Genomic DNA, 17857 nt, shown 5'->3' with positions numbered 1-17857 from the left:
AAACATAGTTAGAGTTTCCTGCCACGCTTTGCAAGGAGGGACACTTCCTTGCACTACGTTTGGCAAGTTGGGAGAAATCGGGACACGAAAAAAGGAGTTAAGAAAGTTTCTAGTTGGACAGCAATTTACTTGCTGAAAGTTACCATATATCGGAAAGTTGTAGAGGAAACTGTCAAAGGGCGATGAAAATTGGAACGGGAAATACTTCTTTGGCAACCACCACATTGGATTTTCAGATATGAAAAGGGAGTTGTGGTTAATTCGCCACTTCGATTGTTTGCAGATGAGAGATGTATGGCTTTTATATCGATCAAGAGCCAGACGATATTGTTTTTCTAATTCTGAGCCCTGATGGCTATATAACGGCACTGCTGTAACTTTAATTATGAGTCCCATAAACATACTACTACGAATACTTTTCTCTGTCGTGGTGGCTACCCTTCATTGTCAAAACTTAAATTGCAAATGAACAAAATGGCTTCCACAAATGCCAAATATTTTCGGGCAGGGCTACCAACCAAACTTTTGATAATCTTAATGTTACTAGATACTTTAAATTTCCAATTATTTGTATGTTTTTATTACAATTTTATTATATTTTTATCGTACTGATACATTACCAACTCGTATTCTCATCACTTTTTAAACACAATTTATCTAAAAGAATTGAACAGGCGGGTGAAACGTAAAATCTCTTTTATACCCTTTAAGTAATTGATATATTTGTAGAATGGAGTAAGGGCAAATCAGGTTTGTTGGCGGTATATTATAGGTGATTTTTTCTCTTCTTTTGCTTCGATCATATTATTTACACGCTGTACTTATAAAGACCAACCATTATTATTAAAGTCTAAATCCGGGATAATAGGTACATGCAAGTAAAAATATCGCTCTATAAATACACCTAAACCCTGCTTTATACAGGATTATTTCCATCGCTGTTAGAGTAGCCACGTGGCAAATTTTCCCCATCCAGCATAAAACGTTATGAACGTCTTACGAAATTGACTGACAAGCCTAAAACGTGCTCATTAAATAGATTTTTTCTCTCTAAAGAGCCAATCGTGAAGCTCAGTGCAAAGGAAGAGTCCAGAGGGTATACCGGTTTAGCCAATCAACCACTCATAAAGTGCTTAATGAAGCCAATTTGTCCACGTGTCCTCATTATCGGGCCTTTGTTTAATCTTTCTGCGGCACCGCGGGTATTTTGTCCTCAAATTAAGTCTACCTATATAGATAATCTCTTTGTGAAAAATTCATTTTTTTACGATGTATAAAAATTAATAAACGTCGGCGTTAGGACTCTAAATACCATGAAGTGTCGCACTGAAACTTTGTTAATGATAAATTAAAAGTTGGTCGCGTTTCAGTTTCGTAATTAGTGCCTTTAATTTTAATTGACTGCCTTGAGCTGTCCTTACGGAATTTTTAATAAAATTTGCAATGGCAACATCCGACGTTACAGCATCTAAGGAGGGGTGGCGTAGGGGTGGGTCATTCTTGGAATTCTATGGGTTTTTTAAACTTTAATTTCGTTTACTGTATTTACCAGTTTTATAGCAAATTAAATTTGTTTTTTTTCCATTCTTGTCAATTTTTGGTGTTCTAGGGGTCAAAATCGGTGAAGCGGCTTAACGTCAAATAAAATTATGTTCTTCAAGGCTGTTTCAATAATTACCGGTCAAGGCTTCCACAGATATGATGAAAAACAAGAATTGCAGTTTTATCTTACTTCATACAATTTAATAAATGATACTTAGCATCGAGAATGCAACTTCCAGACGTAATAAATACAAGTGGTGTTAGGGCATCTTTGGGCAGGACATTTTTGGAACATGTCGTTTTATCGTTTTTTTCCATTTCGTTCATTGCAAAATAAAGAAAAACACTATTATTTATATGAAACTAATTGCAGGAATAATCCTATAGATCCTATTAAAAATGGCTCCCATATTCTCTTATGTATAAATGCACCCTTCGCCAAAAGTCGAAGTCTACTTTATTCAATAATTCAATGTCATTTTTTACAATGGTGCCTTTGTTATTGATGCGGTTCCATAAATCTTCCTCAATTTCGACGGCCATCGAATGCAAAAATTCTTTTAAAAACTCGTAGAGAAAAAAGTTACATTTATTTAAGTCTGGCGATCGCGGTGGCCAGTGTTGTGGGCAGGTATTTCCACAGTCGTTTTTGTGAATTCCAGTTGGTCCACTAATGCTTTTTTGCTCCTCTTCCTCTTATTATCATTTCCCCTTATCTCTTCTGGTAGAGTTGACATTTTTCGCAGCCATTGATTTTATCCCTTTTATTGGTATTACGTTTGATCTATTAGATTCGCCCCATTTAGGGGGTTGTCCTGCTTATTGAAAGCTTGGTTATCTCTATACCTTTCCAAATGAAGAGACAAAGGAAAACCGAGATAATTGCAGCTTTGAGTGTCTAATAAAGGTTCCATGAGTGAAGGACTTAATCACGACGGCCAAAAATTATTATCCCCAGGCGTCCGCACGTCGTCCCAACCCTTTCGGTCCAACTTTAATAACAAATTAATCCAGGCAAATTCGGTCATTCTCTGTCCTATATAGGCCAAGGTCGCGAATTAAACGACTCTGGAATACGGAACAATAAGGCCTCGCCTTCACTCTGTTTGGACAAGAGGTAATTCAATGTTCTTTCGAATCAGGCTTAAATGAAATTACGAACCTTTAATGTTGTTTGCTACGCCTCTAATGTTGTCGTCGCGAAGATGGAGAAAGAAAATGGATAGTTGCAAAATGTGATAAAACACCGCCGTTCTGAGGGAATACATTATCTTTTAAAAGGATTCTGCTTCTTGCAGCTTTCAACCTGCTACTTTGTTGTTTTTGTTGCTATTTCCTCGGACAACTCATTTCGGCATTGATTTATTGTCAAGGTGTTGTTCAGAAACAAAAACTTGTAGTTTTCCGCGGACAAACAACAAACTTCGAGCCAAAAGTTTTTGAGACGCTTTTCAAGGTAGGAACGCGAAGTTTCTGAAAAACACAGGATGTGAAATGGATTTATTAAAAAAATCAATCGAAGATTAGATAAACATTTTCAATGTCAACCATTGATGGAATAACAGTGTTTGCAATTAATTACGTTGGCGCTTGAAGTACCATCGAGCAAAACTTAGTAACGGCAATAACCACCCATTTGTGCCTCCTGAAGTTAAATGCTATTGCTCAATAACGGCAAATTGGCAGGAATTTTCTATTCCGGGTTTACCTAAAAGAAATTTCCCGTGAAATTCCTTGTTAGACTCATCATCTGCTCAGTTGCATGAATGCTTCGTTAAATGTAATAAACAAACCGTCAGAAATCACTGATAATATCGGAGAGTGGCTTTAAAAATTAATTCGGTCCAATTAGAGCAGTTGAAAATTTTGCAAAATTTTCATTTCTAATCATGGGACAACTGAGTGTAAGAGGCGAAATCGAGAATTGAATAACAGACACCCGGACAGATTTCTCTTCAACAGAAGTACCGGATACCGCATAAATACGGCTTTTAATGGATCAGGCAGTACATCAAGGCATATTCTCAAAAATTGATTTTTTAATATTCTTGGGTGGGATATAATGAACCGATATTGAATTAACTACACAACAATACTGATCCCAATTTCTGAGAAATAAAACGATGCCAATAAAATAAGCCCACATTTTTGCGTACTCGTGACCTGGGAGATGAGGAAAGGGCATCGTAATTCTGTTTGTGGACTCAAGGAGAATACCTGAAAAATAGAAACTTTTAAAGGGAAATTTTGTTCCGGGACGAGGCTACGTTTACAACAAATGGGGTGGTGTCCTCCCAAAATTCCCAATAATGGTCTGCTGGAAACCCTGAGTGGGCAATAAACGCAAAGAGACAGTATTCACATAAAATAAACGTATGGTTCGGAATACTTGATAGAATCATTCGTTCTTTATTCTTTGCGGACAATTTCAATGGACATTTGTTTAAGAAATAAATTTTGTAACGGACTGCCTGACGTTCGTCACCATTTTAAGTTTTAATTATATTTATACAGATTCGTCTTCTGTACGTGACACAGTGGTGATGAATGGCTGAACGAAAATTTCGACACTCCCTACATGGGACCAGTCGATTGAATGTTTTATTGAATGACTTGGTGCCACTGGACTTTTTTTTTTAGAAATTCTTAAGGAAAACGTTTTTAAATCGAATTGATAGAAGGACTACGCGCCAAAGAAACTAAGTAATGTGAAAGTGTTACCCCAGAACGGATAAGAAAAGTAACCACGAACATTCGAAAACGTATGAAAAATATCTTAAAGTAAATGGCGGGTTGGTGGAAGGAACAGCAATTTGATTATCTTTTCTCTTTTTGAGCTCCAAAAATGTTGCTGACTATTGTTACGACTGAAAATTAGTTATCGACCTTTTATATCATAACATGTTGGTTCAGAGAAAATAAATTCATGACCGAAATGCGATTTTTAATTTCGCCATAGATGTTAGTATGCAATATTTTTTAATGAATTTTGATGCATGTCCATTTCAAACGACGCTTAATCCAGTAGCGTACTCAAGTTTTTTTTGTCGCTAATGTGTTTTTTTTTTTTTTAATTTAAATCTCGAAAAATTACGACATAGGCCTCGGTTTCTTGTAATAAATAGACGACACTCCGTCTCTGTCCGTTCTACAATCCAAAAAACAGTTTGTTAAAACTGGACGATAAATGCCAATTTTCATGGGATGTCCAGCTTTTAATCGCACCACACTGGATACAGACAAAGAACTTGTCCTGTGCAGGAAAAAATAGACAACGAGAATTACATCAATTAAACTACTAACCTGAAGTAACATCCCTTTTGTGTGGACAAGTGGGCCGAGCCGGCACTACTGTCTGGTCTCTACTTCATTGCTGGTTAAATGCAAGTTGTTTTGGCTACACATTCGCCAGACATATTAGTATCAGACACCATTTTGTATGAGAATTACGAAAGGGAGGACATATTTATAATGGTTGTTTACTGTTGGTTGGCCACCGTACCAGTTTTTCACCGCGCAAAAAAAGGGAAAAGTTCGCATGGTATCAACGAAAGTGTCCGAGGAACTTGAAGGGAATGTAACAATACTCTGTCCGGTTTGACAACTCAAGGTCATACTTTCAGGACACCTAGAAAATTCATCCCGCATGAGTCAATTTGCACAGCAACTGCAAGGATGCCTAAGTAATTTTGAAAGGAATTCTACAATGTTCTGTCAGACTTGACAGGTCAAGGTCATACTTACAGAGTATCTAGAAAATTTGATCGGTACAAGGCAATTTACACAGCAACTGTTAGAATGCCTAAGAAATTTTGAGAATAATTCCACAGCGTTATGTCAGACTTGACAGGTCAAGGTTACACTTACAGGGCATCTAGAAAATTGACTCGGTATAAATCAATTTACACAGCAACTGTAAGGATACCTAAGAAATCTTAAAAGCAATTCCAGAATGTTCTGTCAGGCTTAACAGCTGAAGGTCACACTTGCAGGACACGAAGGAAACAGAAGTTGAGTGAGTAAATGCATATAACAACTTTGAAAAGGGCTGAGGATTTTGAAAATATTTGACGGTGTTAGTTAAAAAGAGAAAGGTCAAGATCGTGTGATTTGTTTTCGTATCAGTTTTCACTGGTGCTAGTTGCGTAGTCTTCCTGCGAGGCATATTGAAGATGTCAGCAAAAATATTTTTAACCAAAAGTTCTACTTCTCATGATTTTTGGGGTCAATGTTCTCAAGCAAGACTTTCAAGCTCTGGACTGCTCTTTGTATTGTTGCTTACTTTAATCTTCAAATTTAAAATGATAGTGAAGACGAACGTTTAAGTCTTAAGTCGCAACTATAAATCTGATTAACGGCATATTGCCTCATGAAGAAGAAAATTGTGATAGGTGGTCTGGGCACGGCATGAGAGGGAAAACTCCCCTGTGCGGGACTCTGAGAGTCGTCCTGTCAGACCGTGAGTTGCTCTTAATGTTAGCTGCTCAAGCTTGCTACTTACATCGCCGATGTCGTCTGATAATTATGAAAGTTTGGAAGAAATGATATGATTAGATTTTGCAGATGAGACGAAATTTCAAGGAGATATTTAACGCGCTGAGTATGTTCTAGTTAAACTCGAATCGTTAATGCTCTAATATCTTTTCTCAATTGTCATTGAAACACGTGACAACAGGGGCGGCCTCAGCAAGTCTGGCGTCCTGGGCGATATTTTCAATCATATCCCCTTCTCCCTGGAAAAACCGCTGGCCAGGAAAGTGCCTCCCCCCCCCCCACCCCTCTTCCTTACCCCCTTTTATCTATGAAGTTGGTAGTGCGTGACAGTTATGGATTACTTAACTCTGACAAAAAGAGGTTCCACAGACTTATCTTAAATTGTTATATATTGACATAAGCCATTCCGCGTCTTTGAAGAAATCATCGTTTTTCACGCATTTAGCGCTAATGTCCTGACAATCAGCCCTAAAGGCAGCAAAGCTATAAAAAGGGCCCAAGTTATTTGCCTTATCAGTCATGCGGGAGGCTGTCAACACTCGCCTTATCCTTTCCAACCTTGGAATTTCTTTACCCCAATCTGGCATCATTTCACTAGAAAAACTCAGGATATTTTTCCACTCGCGTTTCAAAGACTAATCCGTTACGACAGTTTCCACATGAGATCTTTTTGCTTAAATAAACATCAATTTCATTTCCTTCCATTGGGGATTGAGTGGTATTACAAAACAACAATAATTCACGTGTGTTCGATCGAAAGCATGCATGTGTCGCGTACAAAAACGTTGCTCCAATCTCAACTTTAATATACAGGGTGTTTAAAACAGACGCGGCAATATTTATGGGGGCGATTTCTCAGGTGGTTTTATGCAAAAAAATTCTTATAAACACAGCTATGGAAACATTTTTCTTTCAAGCTACAGGGTGTATTTTTTTTCATAATTTTTTCGGTAACTGTTTTTGAAAAATGATTCAAAATTCTTTTGAGCGATTTTTTAAAAACTTGGCAGTGTTGTTTGTGATAATAAGGGGCTGGTTTGGCACCAACTGGATTAAAATGATTAAGTCCGGTGTAGTGAGACCTTAACCAAATTTATTAACAAAAAAGTTTACGCCACTGATTTTAATTAAATTTCTATTTTTTTTTGAGATGAAGCAACTAAAAATATAATTTTTTTGTCTCTTGAACTTTTATCATATCTTGCTTCGTTTACGAAATAAAAAATGAAAACCATTTTATCACACATCCGTTTATCATACGAAAATATTTTCAAAAAGTTCAAGGGCTAATTTCCTTATTCCCTGAGAATATTTAGTGCTTTGATGATTTTTAAAAAGTTAAAAATAGCTCCCAAATTTTGAAAAAATTGATCGAAGAAGATTTGAATTATTTTTCATAAACCGTTATTGAAAAGAATTTAACACTCGGTATCTTAGAACCAACACTTTTCCGGGCCTATGTTTATAGGAACTTTTTTTCACAAAATAACCCGAGAAATCACCTCCTTAAATATTACCGCGTCTTTATTAAACACCCTGTAGAGTACCTACCTAGACAAGAAGAAAATTGGCTTTACTGGTATATATCCATATTCAATATTTTTCTCAAACATCCTTCATCATTCGAATCATCTGACCAACCTTGAACGCAGGAAATAATGAGAAAACAATGTTAAGAGTCACTGCCAATGTCACGGTTAATGGGTGGCCAATGCCATATTTTGTTCACTTTTTATGAAGGGTTAAGGCATGTGCCTACAGTGGGCAAGAAACATTTCAATGATTCGCTTTAAATAGGTAATCGCTGTTTATGATTGATTAGTTTAAATGATTAGCTGCATAATTTCCTCTTCAAACAATAATTGATTACTGTGTTTGATTCCCAGTAACCTAAAGAAACTAGCCGACCAACGGTATTCTTGTGAGCAACTCGGCCTGTTTCAGCTACTCCACAGTTTCATACGGACATGGCAATTTTACATTTCAGTTCGCCCAACAAATGAGAAAGCTTACTAATACCTACAGTGCAACACACGCTATAGAGGGTGATAAAATGTGCATTTTGTCACGCTCCGTTAGTAATAAACACGAAATGCCCCGCTCCCGTAAATATGTATAATTGTGTTAGGTGGGTTCCAAAATTACACGCAGTTATTCCAGGGTGTGATTGTACGGTTAGAAAATAGGCAAGACATTTCACATAATATAGGTAGGTAAACGGGCCCTAAGGGAGTTGCACCCTTTTAAAAGGCGAACTCTGAAGGTCGCTTTTTATCAATGTAATCGAAACGACTTGAGATGACGTCGTGAAATTTTGACCGTCTTGCAGAATTTTTATGGCGACTTGGAAAATTTAAATATTTCTTTAGAGGGATGTTAGACAGGGCCGGCTTAAACGCAGGGCCAGCCTTGGCAGCTCTGGCGCCCTGGGTGAAATTATTTAATCACCGCTCGTCTGCTTTTAAAAAAAACTTGCCGACCAGTAAAGTTCTCCGTCTTTCCTGATTTGCCGTCCTGGACAGTCGTCCAACCTATCTCTCCCCATAAGGCCGGTACTGCATATGCGCTCTTTAAAAATGCTATTTAAAAGTGCACAGTTTGGGAGTAAGACGTACTTGGAACATCATGTGAATTGTCCTGTAGGTAGGGAGTAAAAATTACTTGTTTCCTCGAATTTACGAGTTCTACTTCTTACATTTGGCATTGTTGCAATTAAAATTTTTCAATTATCGCCTGCAATAATAGCCTACTTGAAACAGTTGTTTTCCTGAAATTTGCGGAAATTGCAACTTTAATACACAAAGTTAGACATCAGTTCCATGCAGGAAGGACAATTAAAATGCGTTTTACTCGCAACAGGTAAAGTTTTTTGAAGCCGATAAAGACCACATCTTAACGAAAAAAAACCATGCTGTTTCAATTCATGTAGTTGTATTGCGGGACTAGTTGCAAGCAAAAAAGTTGGAACCAAAATGTTCCTGGGCCGACCACGGCCCCTAAAAACGTTTTTAATTTCATTTAAGGTTTCAGATTCGTCTAAAAAATCTGAGTGGACATTGAACATTTCATCATGATGATCGCAAACCATTCGGATTAAATCGATAAAAAAAAAACTTCAGGCCCTACCCTTTAAAAGAGTATAGCTCCCTAAGGATACATTTGGAGCCCTAGTTTGTATGAAGTTTTTGCGAGAAAGTTCCTTGGAAAATCAGGGAAAGGTGATTTGCTTGTGGCCCCTATGCGTTTGGATTTGGCATTTAAAGATATATTTTTATGTGTTTATTAAATGGTTTTCGTAAGTTATAGAATTTCGATTTTGATCTTAGTTATGATTTCTTGGTGTGTGCAAAAGGTAGACAGGCGAAAGACAAATGAAGATTTCGAGACCGACTTCCAGCTAATATATGGACGAAAAATTAACAAGAACGCCTTATTTTAACGGAAGTATTTAATTACCATCATCACCTCACGAGAATCACTATGCTTACGACGTAAACGTGTCCATATGAGATGATATCCTTCATTATGCGCTCGTCTAATGATATCCTTCTTGCATGTCTCATCCTTCTTTTATGCTATTTGCAATAAAGGTTCCAAGCCCACATCCAAGAAACCAGGACATGTCTTTTTTTTATCATTTTAAAAATTATTTTAAATTTACTTTTTTATTATTTATAAATTTTATTGAACCGATGAAGAGAATAACTCATTTCCTCGTAATGACATTTCTTTTATTTCCCACGTATTATCTGCCTTCTTCTCCGACTTGCACTTCCTGCTGTACTGAATATTTAACACGTAAAGTTGGCTCCCAATTTAGTTTTCACTTGTCTCTTCCTTTTCTTGGATCTTTCCAACTTTCCGTATGTTTTTATAGCCTTAATTGCCGGTATATACATTGACCCTTAAAGTTAGCCCTCAATTCAGGGTCTATTTCATTCTTTCGGGGTCAAATTAATTCAGGTTAATTCAAAGTTTTATTAGTCCTGAACTAAGTGATTAGGTCTCCATTACGGCTGAATCAACAACTATTACCTTGTTAGTTTTCCTCATTTGGTTTCTGTTATTCCATCCCATCTTTGATCTCGGAAATGATGAAACCTCAAGTTAAAGCATTTCGGATCCTCAGGGCGAATGCTTAGATGCTGTGCATCTTTGTTCATGGCGGACGGTCAGGGCAATTCGAAAATTCAGCGGGAATTTGAGTCTATTAGATATTTTTAATTTTTTTTTGTCTGTTAATATTTCTTCCTCCTCCTTGGGCATATCCGCTTTTTTGGTGCTGATACGCTGAAATTTTAAACTTTCATTTTGGACTGTTTTTGATACGTTAGATTAACCCATAAAATATTCGGTGTTCTGGCTTAGTTTCAAATTAAGTTTCAGTATTAGCAGCACAGCAGCTGTTAGTTCTTTTTTTTTAGTTTCTATTTATAGACTCTACTTGGAGCTACATAAACATTAGTTTTAAAATTTAAATTGGATTTTTGACCTTAAGGTTAGCCCCCAGTTAAAGAAGGAAACGGTAAGGCGGCCGCTTCTAAGCAAAGATCAACATGAATACTGCAAAATAGATGGATTTTATTCATTCAGTAGCCAATAATGGTAGAATGACCTGGAATGGGACCTGGAATTCTCTTATTGGGAGCTTTTATCGATGCGATAAATTATTTGCAATTTTGAAACCTATACTATACGTAACTATCAGTCACGTTTTCCATGAGAGAGTAGGTACCTGTATTATTTATATGCTAATAGCATTATTTACTTGCAAATGTTGATCAGAAATCGCAGAAAAAATGAATTGTAGCTAAAGCCTTTGCAGGTTTCCTAAGTAATAACGTCAAGTTTAATAGCACCCCGTCCAGGTGCTACTTCTTCCTTCTTGGCCAGGTTATTTCAAATTTCGAGCTTCGATAAAGTATTATACTAAATCCCCTATTTCCCCTCTTTTGGAGCTCAATTATTAATTCCTTTTTACATAGTTTTCACATTAAGATCCTTATGCTTCAACTAAAAAAAAATTATAGGTTAAACTAACCCCCAATTTGGGGTGGCATCTGTATCTTTGTTGTCCTCGTTCTATTCAAAAGTTTAGAGCGTTTAAATTGGTAACATCTTTACTTAATTCTTTCTAGTATTCCTTCTTGGTCTTTATTTTAGAGCTGTGAGTCGTGGAGATAATTGAAATTTCAGTACTTCTAAATCTGTTTCCAAATGGGCTTTTCATAACTAAGTTTTAGTACCATCATATCTATTATTTTTCAGATTTTGGATATCTATCAATTCGTGTTTTATTACAGTCTCTCTGTATGTCTGTATTGTCTTTTCATGAATTTATTTATTCCTATGAGGTTTGAATAAACATAGAGTGAGCGGTTTCCATTTAGTGCTAATTTAAATTTTAATTTTCTGCTTTATTTTCCTTTTTTTTTTTTTAAATTTGAAGTCAAATTTTCATGTACTTTCATTTGTCTGAACGTCTTTTTGTGTTTTTTTTGTAGTTGTTAGTACCATTATGTAGTTAGTGCCTCCCTTCTTTTCCATCTCGATTGTTTATTTAATATATCCATGCAATTTGTCTCGTTCGATTTTTTTTTTTGCTTTTTTTTAATTTCAATTTTTACCCATAAAAAACATTTATCACAGCCGAATAAGCAACTTTACAAGCTTTAGCTCCATTGCCTCCATTGTACCTTTCAATGTTTCCCTTCTATTAGATTCCAATAAAACCCCTGTGAAGTTGCATAGATATATGCATGTGAATTTTTGTTTGAGCTCACATTGGAAAGTTTCATGAACCCCAATAGAGGGTTTTTCAAATCTTTTTTATTTGTAGTTTTCTTTTTGTTCTATTCCTGATAAACTGTATAAAACTGTATTTACTCCCACGGTTTTTTATGCCATTGTCGAGTGTGTTTTGGAGAATTAAAAAGACTCGTTTAGTGGAAAATCAGTAGAATACGGGTTTGCAATGAAGAATAAATCAATTCAAATATGAGCTATTTTCCATACAAATAATCAAGTCTCCATATCATTGCTAACGTTTTTTTTTTTGTAGAAGAGGAAAACCTTCATGACGTGTTCTCATCGCCATCGGGTTATGTGGGATTCATTCCTTATGAGGACGCCTACTCACTAAAAACCTCCCCTCTCTCACCTACTGTTAATCATATCATTAATCTGAGCCAAGACATAAATGATGCATGGCCAGGGCCTTCGGTACCTGTGTAGGTGTCGTTGAAACTCAAAAATTTTTGGTGTAGTGTTGCCAAGTATGGAGCACTCCCTTAGTTAAAGGTTATCTTGAGTCATTTGCTCCTTTTGCCATAAAGTTATGTTACTAAAATTTCCTACATAAAATACATTATTGATGGAGAATGAAATAAAACGTTCTTAAGCTACGAGTCGGTTTAGAATGGCTGTTTTCAGTTATGTGGTGGTTATACTAGCTGAAGCAGTGTAAGAATAATACGTTTATATTAGCATTTTTACTGGCATGTTTCTTTATATAAAGGAATAGGTATCACTTTGAAAAACATATTTAAAGTGACTTACATATGTATATTCGACTTATAATGCGTTGGTATTTGATTGGACGTGACTACAGTGGTCTTCTGGGACTGCCAAAGTTTGCGCTTAATTATCCGACTTACGTAGTAATTGAACAAGAGTTAAGATTCAATATCAATAATTACATTATTTCGTTTTTTTCAGGATTAAATACGTTTTGCCCCGGTTTCGTATCAATCAAATTATTAGCCGCCGATTTTAACCCTCTCGTTTTCTCGTCTTCAACGGTAAACACATAACGTGTCATGTTTTACGATGCCCCAGAGGGCTCTTTTTTCTCCCGTGGACCATTTATTACAACTCCCAGAACAACTTTTATTACAAGGGATAGAGCAGTAAGATCGCTTGAAATCTGGAACAAACAAAACTGCAAATAACGTCCTCATTAAAGGAGCGCAATTTCCATTACTACTCTATCAAAAAATTCAATATAAATACTTCTCGGATTGGGATTCGGATTTAACTCATTTCTAGGACGAGGCGGCCCTATGCCGAATTTCCAGAATCCCTTTTCTGAGGAATCATTTTAAAATCGTTCCGGGAAACTTAATAAAGTTTGGCTACATTAATGGCTAAAAAATGTAAATTTTATGCCAAACTCTTTACTTCGTAGTGCATTTGCCACTTGCAAAAAATCCTCATCGAATAAAGTTTGTCGCATTTTCGACTGAAAGCACCAATCTCCATCGTTGATTGGAAAAGTGGTAAATTAGTTTTAAACTTTCGTGTTTTTCTTATCTGGGAAAGGCCATCAGAAGCTAAAAGGTCGCTTTTCAATGACATCTACGTTTTCCTGACAGTTAGAAGGTTAATCCCATTCCAGGTCACTTTTTACACTTTTTGTATTATACCAACTTGTGTTGTCTGCAGATGGAAGGACTTAGGCAGCCTCGAGATAATCCACTGAAACGAGCCAAAATCACTTTGAGCCCAACAGAACCTCTGTAGCAGTTTAACCCCAATGACCTGAAGGTGGCTGGTGATGATCAGCGATCCTATTGCTGTAGCCAGTGTGAAACCATGGGGAGCTTACCGAATTTGCACGAATTGGGGAGGAATGACGACCTTACCGATTCCGGTAAGTTGTGTTATGAGTAAAATTAGAAATTTACGTGCGTACCGCATCGACAGGGCTACACGGGAATTAATCCACGTCATTACTTAGTACAAAACAAAGGATTAGGGCCTAAATCTCGATGAATATGCAGTAGAGATCGTATGGCCCGAGATCCCTTTATTTTCATAAATATTGATGCTCTGTAGAGGAAAATTGGGCAGAAACAAACATAAACTGGCAGCTGAATATATTAAAAGGGCGTTCGGATGCGTGCCCTTCAACCATTAATTTAACGGGAATGTTTTGTTGTCAGTTTTGGGGGGCATATGGAGCGTGCAATGGGCATTTTTCTATTGGCCTGGTAATGAATGCATGTGCCTGCCCTGGGTTCAATTGTCCATAGAATAGATCGGTGATTTGCAACTTGCAAACTGTACTTTACAAGTTGTAGCGTTCGAATACACTTTTGCAATAAATGTTTCTTTAGATTGTGCTACATTGTTTCAGCACTTATGCCAGCCTTGAAGTCGTTCGATTTGCCTCTATCAATTAAATTAATTCTAAATGATTTGATCGACATTGAATTTTATACATTTCTTCTTGTTTGACATTTACCAAAGACATTAAAATAATCGATTCAGGAATGTAATGTGGCGGTACCATTACCATATTGTGTTGCGAGGAGTTATGATCCTTTAGATATTAAAATATTCGCAATGCGAGTGATTTTCAATCGTCGCTATTAGTATCTGCACGGGCAGCAGCGTTTTCGACCTTTGGCCTAAAGGACCGAAGCTATTCGAAATCGTCCAAAGAGGTCCGAAACCGTCCCAAACCGGGAGAAGGCGTCCGAAAGGTTCAAGAAGGTTGTGTTTCTATCATAGATTATTATAATTTTTAGAGTTGTCCAGATTACTGCTATTATTATATGTTTTTTGGGCGTAGGTAACGGTTTCCCTTAAGGGAACACCGTGGCAAATATTTCAATTTACGAATGAAAAAAAAAATCAAAGAATTTCGACATTTCCATGCCTTAGTCTTATAACGAAGTCATATTACAATTTGTCCCTTTCCAGTCAAATGGGCTTCAATCCAGAACTGACGTTCCGTAGTAAAACAAGAAGAACGCGAAAAGACAAAGATCAGAAGAGCGTTTAAATTGAATTCGAAAATCGAAAAGAAATGATGAACTATCGACGTAAAATCACTTCAAAATCTTAGCGATTTTTTTCTGAAAATCACGTCTGGAAAGTCACCTCTAAAACTGCATTGAGCGTTTCCCTCCTGCATGTAGTGTACGTTTTTTCTTCGGACGATTTCCCCTTCGATGGTATAAACTAAATTGTTTGTTACTCCACGTGGGCAGAAACCGATTAGAGGTTCTAATATCGTGGATTGCGGAGGGTAAATTTCATTTAATTTGAACGTTTGCTAGTAAGTCGCCTTTAAGGCGCTTTTTTTAATTTTTAGTAAATATAGCTTCGACACGGTAAGAATCCTGAAATCGCCTCGTTTTCCACTGATTTCACGCCATGACTCACTTTTGTGTTATGGTTGTAGATAATGCCTGAACGAAAAAATATTATTGGAAAACAGGTGGAATAAGAAACACAACTGGAATATTGAGAATTAGTGTGTTAAGAATTTTTTACAAAATTGGTCCCACCACAGTTGCCGGATTTAGTCGAAAATTTAATTTTTACTGATAGAGAAAAATTTGTTTCTATGTCCTAATTTCGATTTTTGAGAAATATTTAATAGCAAACCCGCATTCGGACATCTATCTCCCTCTGAGATTTACAGGCTAATTTTCGAAAACCTCAATTTTTTACAGGCGCCTCCAATCCTTTCCTTGTTAAAAGTTTTGATTTTCTCTCAAAACATGTTCAAAATTTTTCGTGTCTAGATTTCAACGATCTAAGCGATAGGAATTTTGAAAAAATATCACGTGAGTATTAAATTATCTTTTAGGGATGAGCAAACCCTCTGCGTGGGTCCAGCTGTGATGTTTGTCCCCCACTCACATGCACAAGTCGAGGTAGTGAGATTTTTAAAATGGATTAATGATGATAGGAATGGCAATTAACTACCAGCAAAAAAATTGAGGCTCTAATTTCGTTTTGGGTCCGGCGGCTATCTCCACGTAGCCACCCAGTCCGGGCTGCCCCTGACCTACTTTGAAAGTTAACTTTACATGTTATAAATTATTTAATTATAAGGTCAAAACTCTTATTCAGCATCACAGGGTTGGTAAAAGGAAATATCTAACAAAGATCTAATAGGGAAGAATTCATATATTTCAAAAACCTAAAATCGACCTAAAATCCTCTCTATGAAAATCCATTCCCGGTCATTATCATAAGGCACATTTATATGGCCACTCCTGCTTTTTCCAGCTCAAATGGGTTTCAAGCCAGGTCTGGCCTTGGGTCGGCTCTGCGGAGCCTACAACTCCGACCTCACCAATGAGGAAAAGTCGAAAATTCTCCACAGATATTCCGGACACGCCAAGATCACCAAAGTTCGAAGCAATCCCCATGATTCTCATAAGGTAGTTCACGATGAACTCATGATGGAGGTGAGTTAGTTCGTTGCAATTGGGCTCTCATCAACCTGAACTAATCCCGCGAAAATTATGTATTTGAAGCATATGGCGGCCTATTCCCCCATTTCTTCTCGATCCCGTTACAATCTGCATATGCAGGCCGGAGGCCCCATCAAGAGGATTGACTCTATGGCAAGTTCTATTGGTGCTACTTCTGTGAGGAGGTTGTTGACCGTGGTACGAGGGGGAAATCACAATAGTTCTTTAGGTAATGCCCGTGATTTATTTCTAGATTCGTTCAAAGAATTTGAATAAAACTTAATGGAAACTATTCTGGATATGAAATTAAAAGTTTTTTGTTGTTTATTATACATATATATATATTTGTGTGTGTATATTTTTCGTTTTAGGCCGTCCTGCAGGGATAGCTTACAGCAGAAGAGTACTGATCCTCAACTTGGTCATCATGTGCTTTTGCCATTTGTTGTCCACGGCTGCGTTTCTGCCGTTCCTGTCTCTTCAGAGCAGTGTCTCGGTGTGGGTGAGGTCGCTGACCAATGCGGGCTTTGAGTTCAACATGGGGTCGTTGCTAAGTTCGGAGATGTTCCTAGTGGGAGCTGTGTCGGCGTTGGTCGCGCCCTGTTTGATTAGGATCGTCGGAATTACTGTGGTTGTTGCTTTTTGTTATGGTAAGTTTCGACGGAAGTAGGCTTCAACAAAACTAATGTTTTCCTCGAGAAATAAAATTAACATTATTTCCTGTTAACAATTCAATATCCATCTCCTGTATACCTACCAGGGAGACTGAAGCGAATATCTCTTCCTTTTTGTCAAATATCGTTTTAGTCATATTGTATAGCCCTGGGGACGTCAAGGTAATGTATATCGCTGAAATTTTTAATAAGTCTAACGGGTCAATGCGTTTTAATTCGATTCCTGAAGGTAGTTCGGGTAAATTCAGAAAAGGGTGAAACTGTACCTTGGGGATTTCTGAACCTTCTGAGGGGGTTTACTCCAAGATATAAGCGTCATGTACATTTCTTGGCGTTTTCTGTAACTTGGCTGGAAATTTTTTAATGATTATATAAGCACGAAGCTGCCAGGAAATTGGCTTTCCAACCTAGAGGGATTTGTTCCATGATTATGACACCATTGCTCTCGACCTTCTGCAGAAGGACTTAGGAGTTTAAATAATCCCAATTCCTCATATGCGGGATGTCTCGAGAAAACGGTTCTTTCAGAATGTTTTCTGTTTATTATGTGATCAAAGAAACGTCAAATTACATTGACTGTGTTATGGAATGTTTGAAATTGAACCATTAATTTTTAACCTTAATTTCTCTTCCCTTGAGGACCACCCCTTTGGAAATTTTTAATCGGAGTGAGGGTGATTTTGTTACCTTATTTGAAAGGAATTTTCATTATAGATACGTTTTCAAATTAAGAGCCCAATTGCCACCCTTCCAACAATTTAATTACCATCTTTTGAGTGTACAATTTGCATTAATGGAGTGGTGAGAAATCAAGGGAAAAAGCGACGGGTAGAATCCTTGCGGTGATGTGGGAAAGAGCCTCATCTGGGCATTGGTCTGGATGTGGGATGGTATGTGTATGATGATGGTATTATGTACAGGGTGGATCACTCC

General features: G+C 37.1%; 1 protein-coding gene across 4 annotated transcripts in view; it reads left to right on the top strand.

Annotated features, from left to right (window-relative positions):
• LOC136342336 (protein unc-93 homolog A) overlaps positions 1-17857 on the top strand; it is a 36069-nt gene that overhangs the window by 12290 nt on the left and 5922 nt on the right. For all 4 annotated transcript variants that reach the window (XR_010732626.1, XM_066288027.1, XM_066288026.1 and 1 more), the window contains 4 exons: positions 13480-13687; positions 16063-16244; positions 16314-16479; positions 16622-16900. Coding sequence is in view for 3 of the 4 variants with exons in the window: in XM_066288027.1 (XP_066144124.1) it covers positions 13630-13687; positions 16063-16244; positions 16314-16479; positions 16622-16900 (685 nt within the window). In the remaining variant the exon portion in view is untranslated. The remainder of the gene's footprint in view (positions 1-13479; positions 13688-16062; positions 16245-16313; positions 16480-16621; positions 16901-17857) is intronic.

Source organism: Euwallacea fornicatus, chromosome 12 (assembly GCF_040115645.1).
Source record: "Euwallacea fornicatus isolate EFF26 chromosome 12, ASM4011564v1, whole genome shotgun sequence".
NCBI lineage: Eukaryota > Metazoa > Arthropoda > Insecta > Coleoptera > Curculionidae > Euwallacea > Euwallacea fornicatus.
Note: the sequence above shows the minus strand (reverse complement) of the source record. Positions and strands in the feature narration are given on the sequence as shown.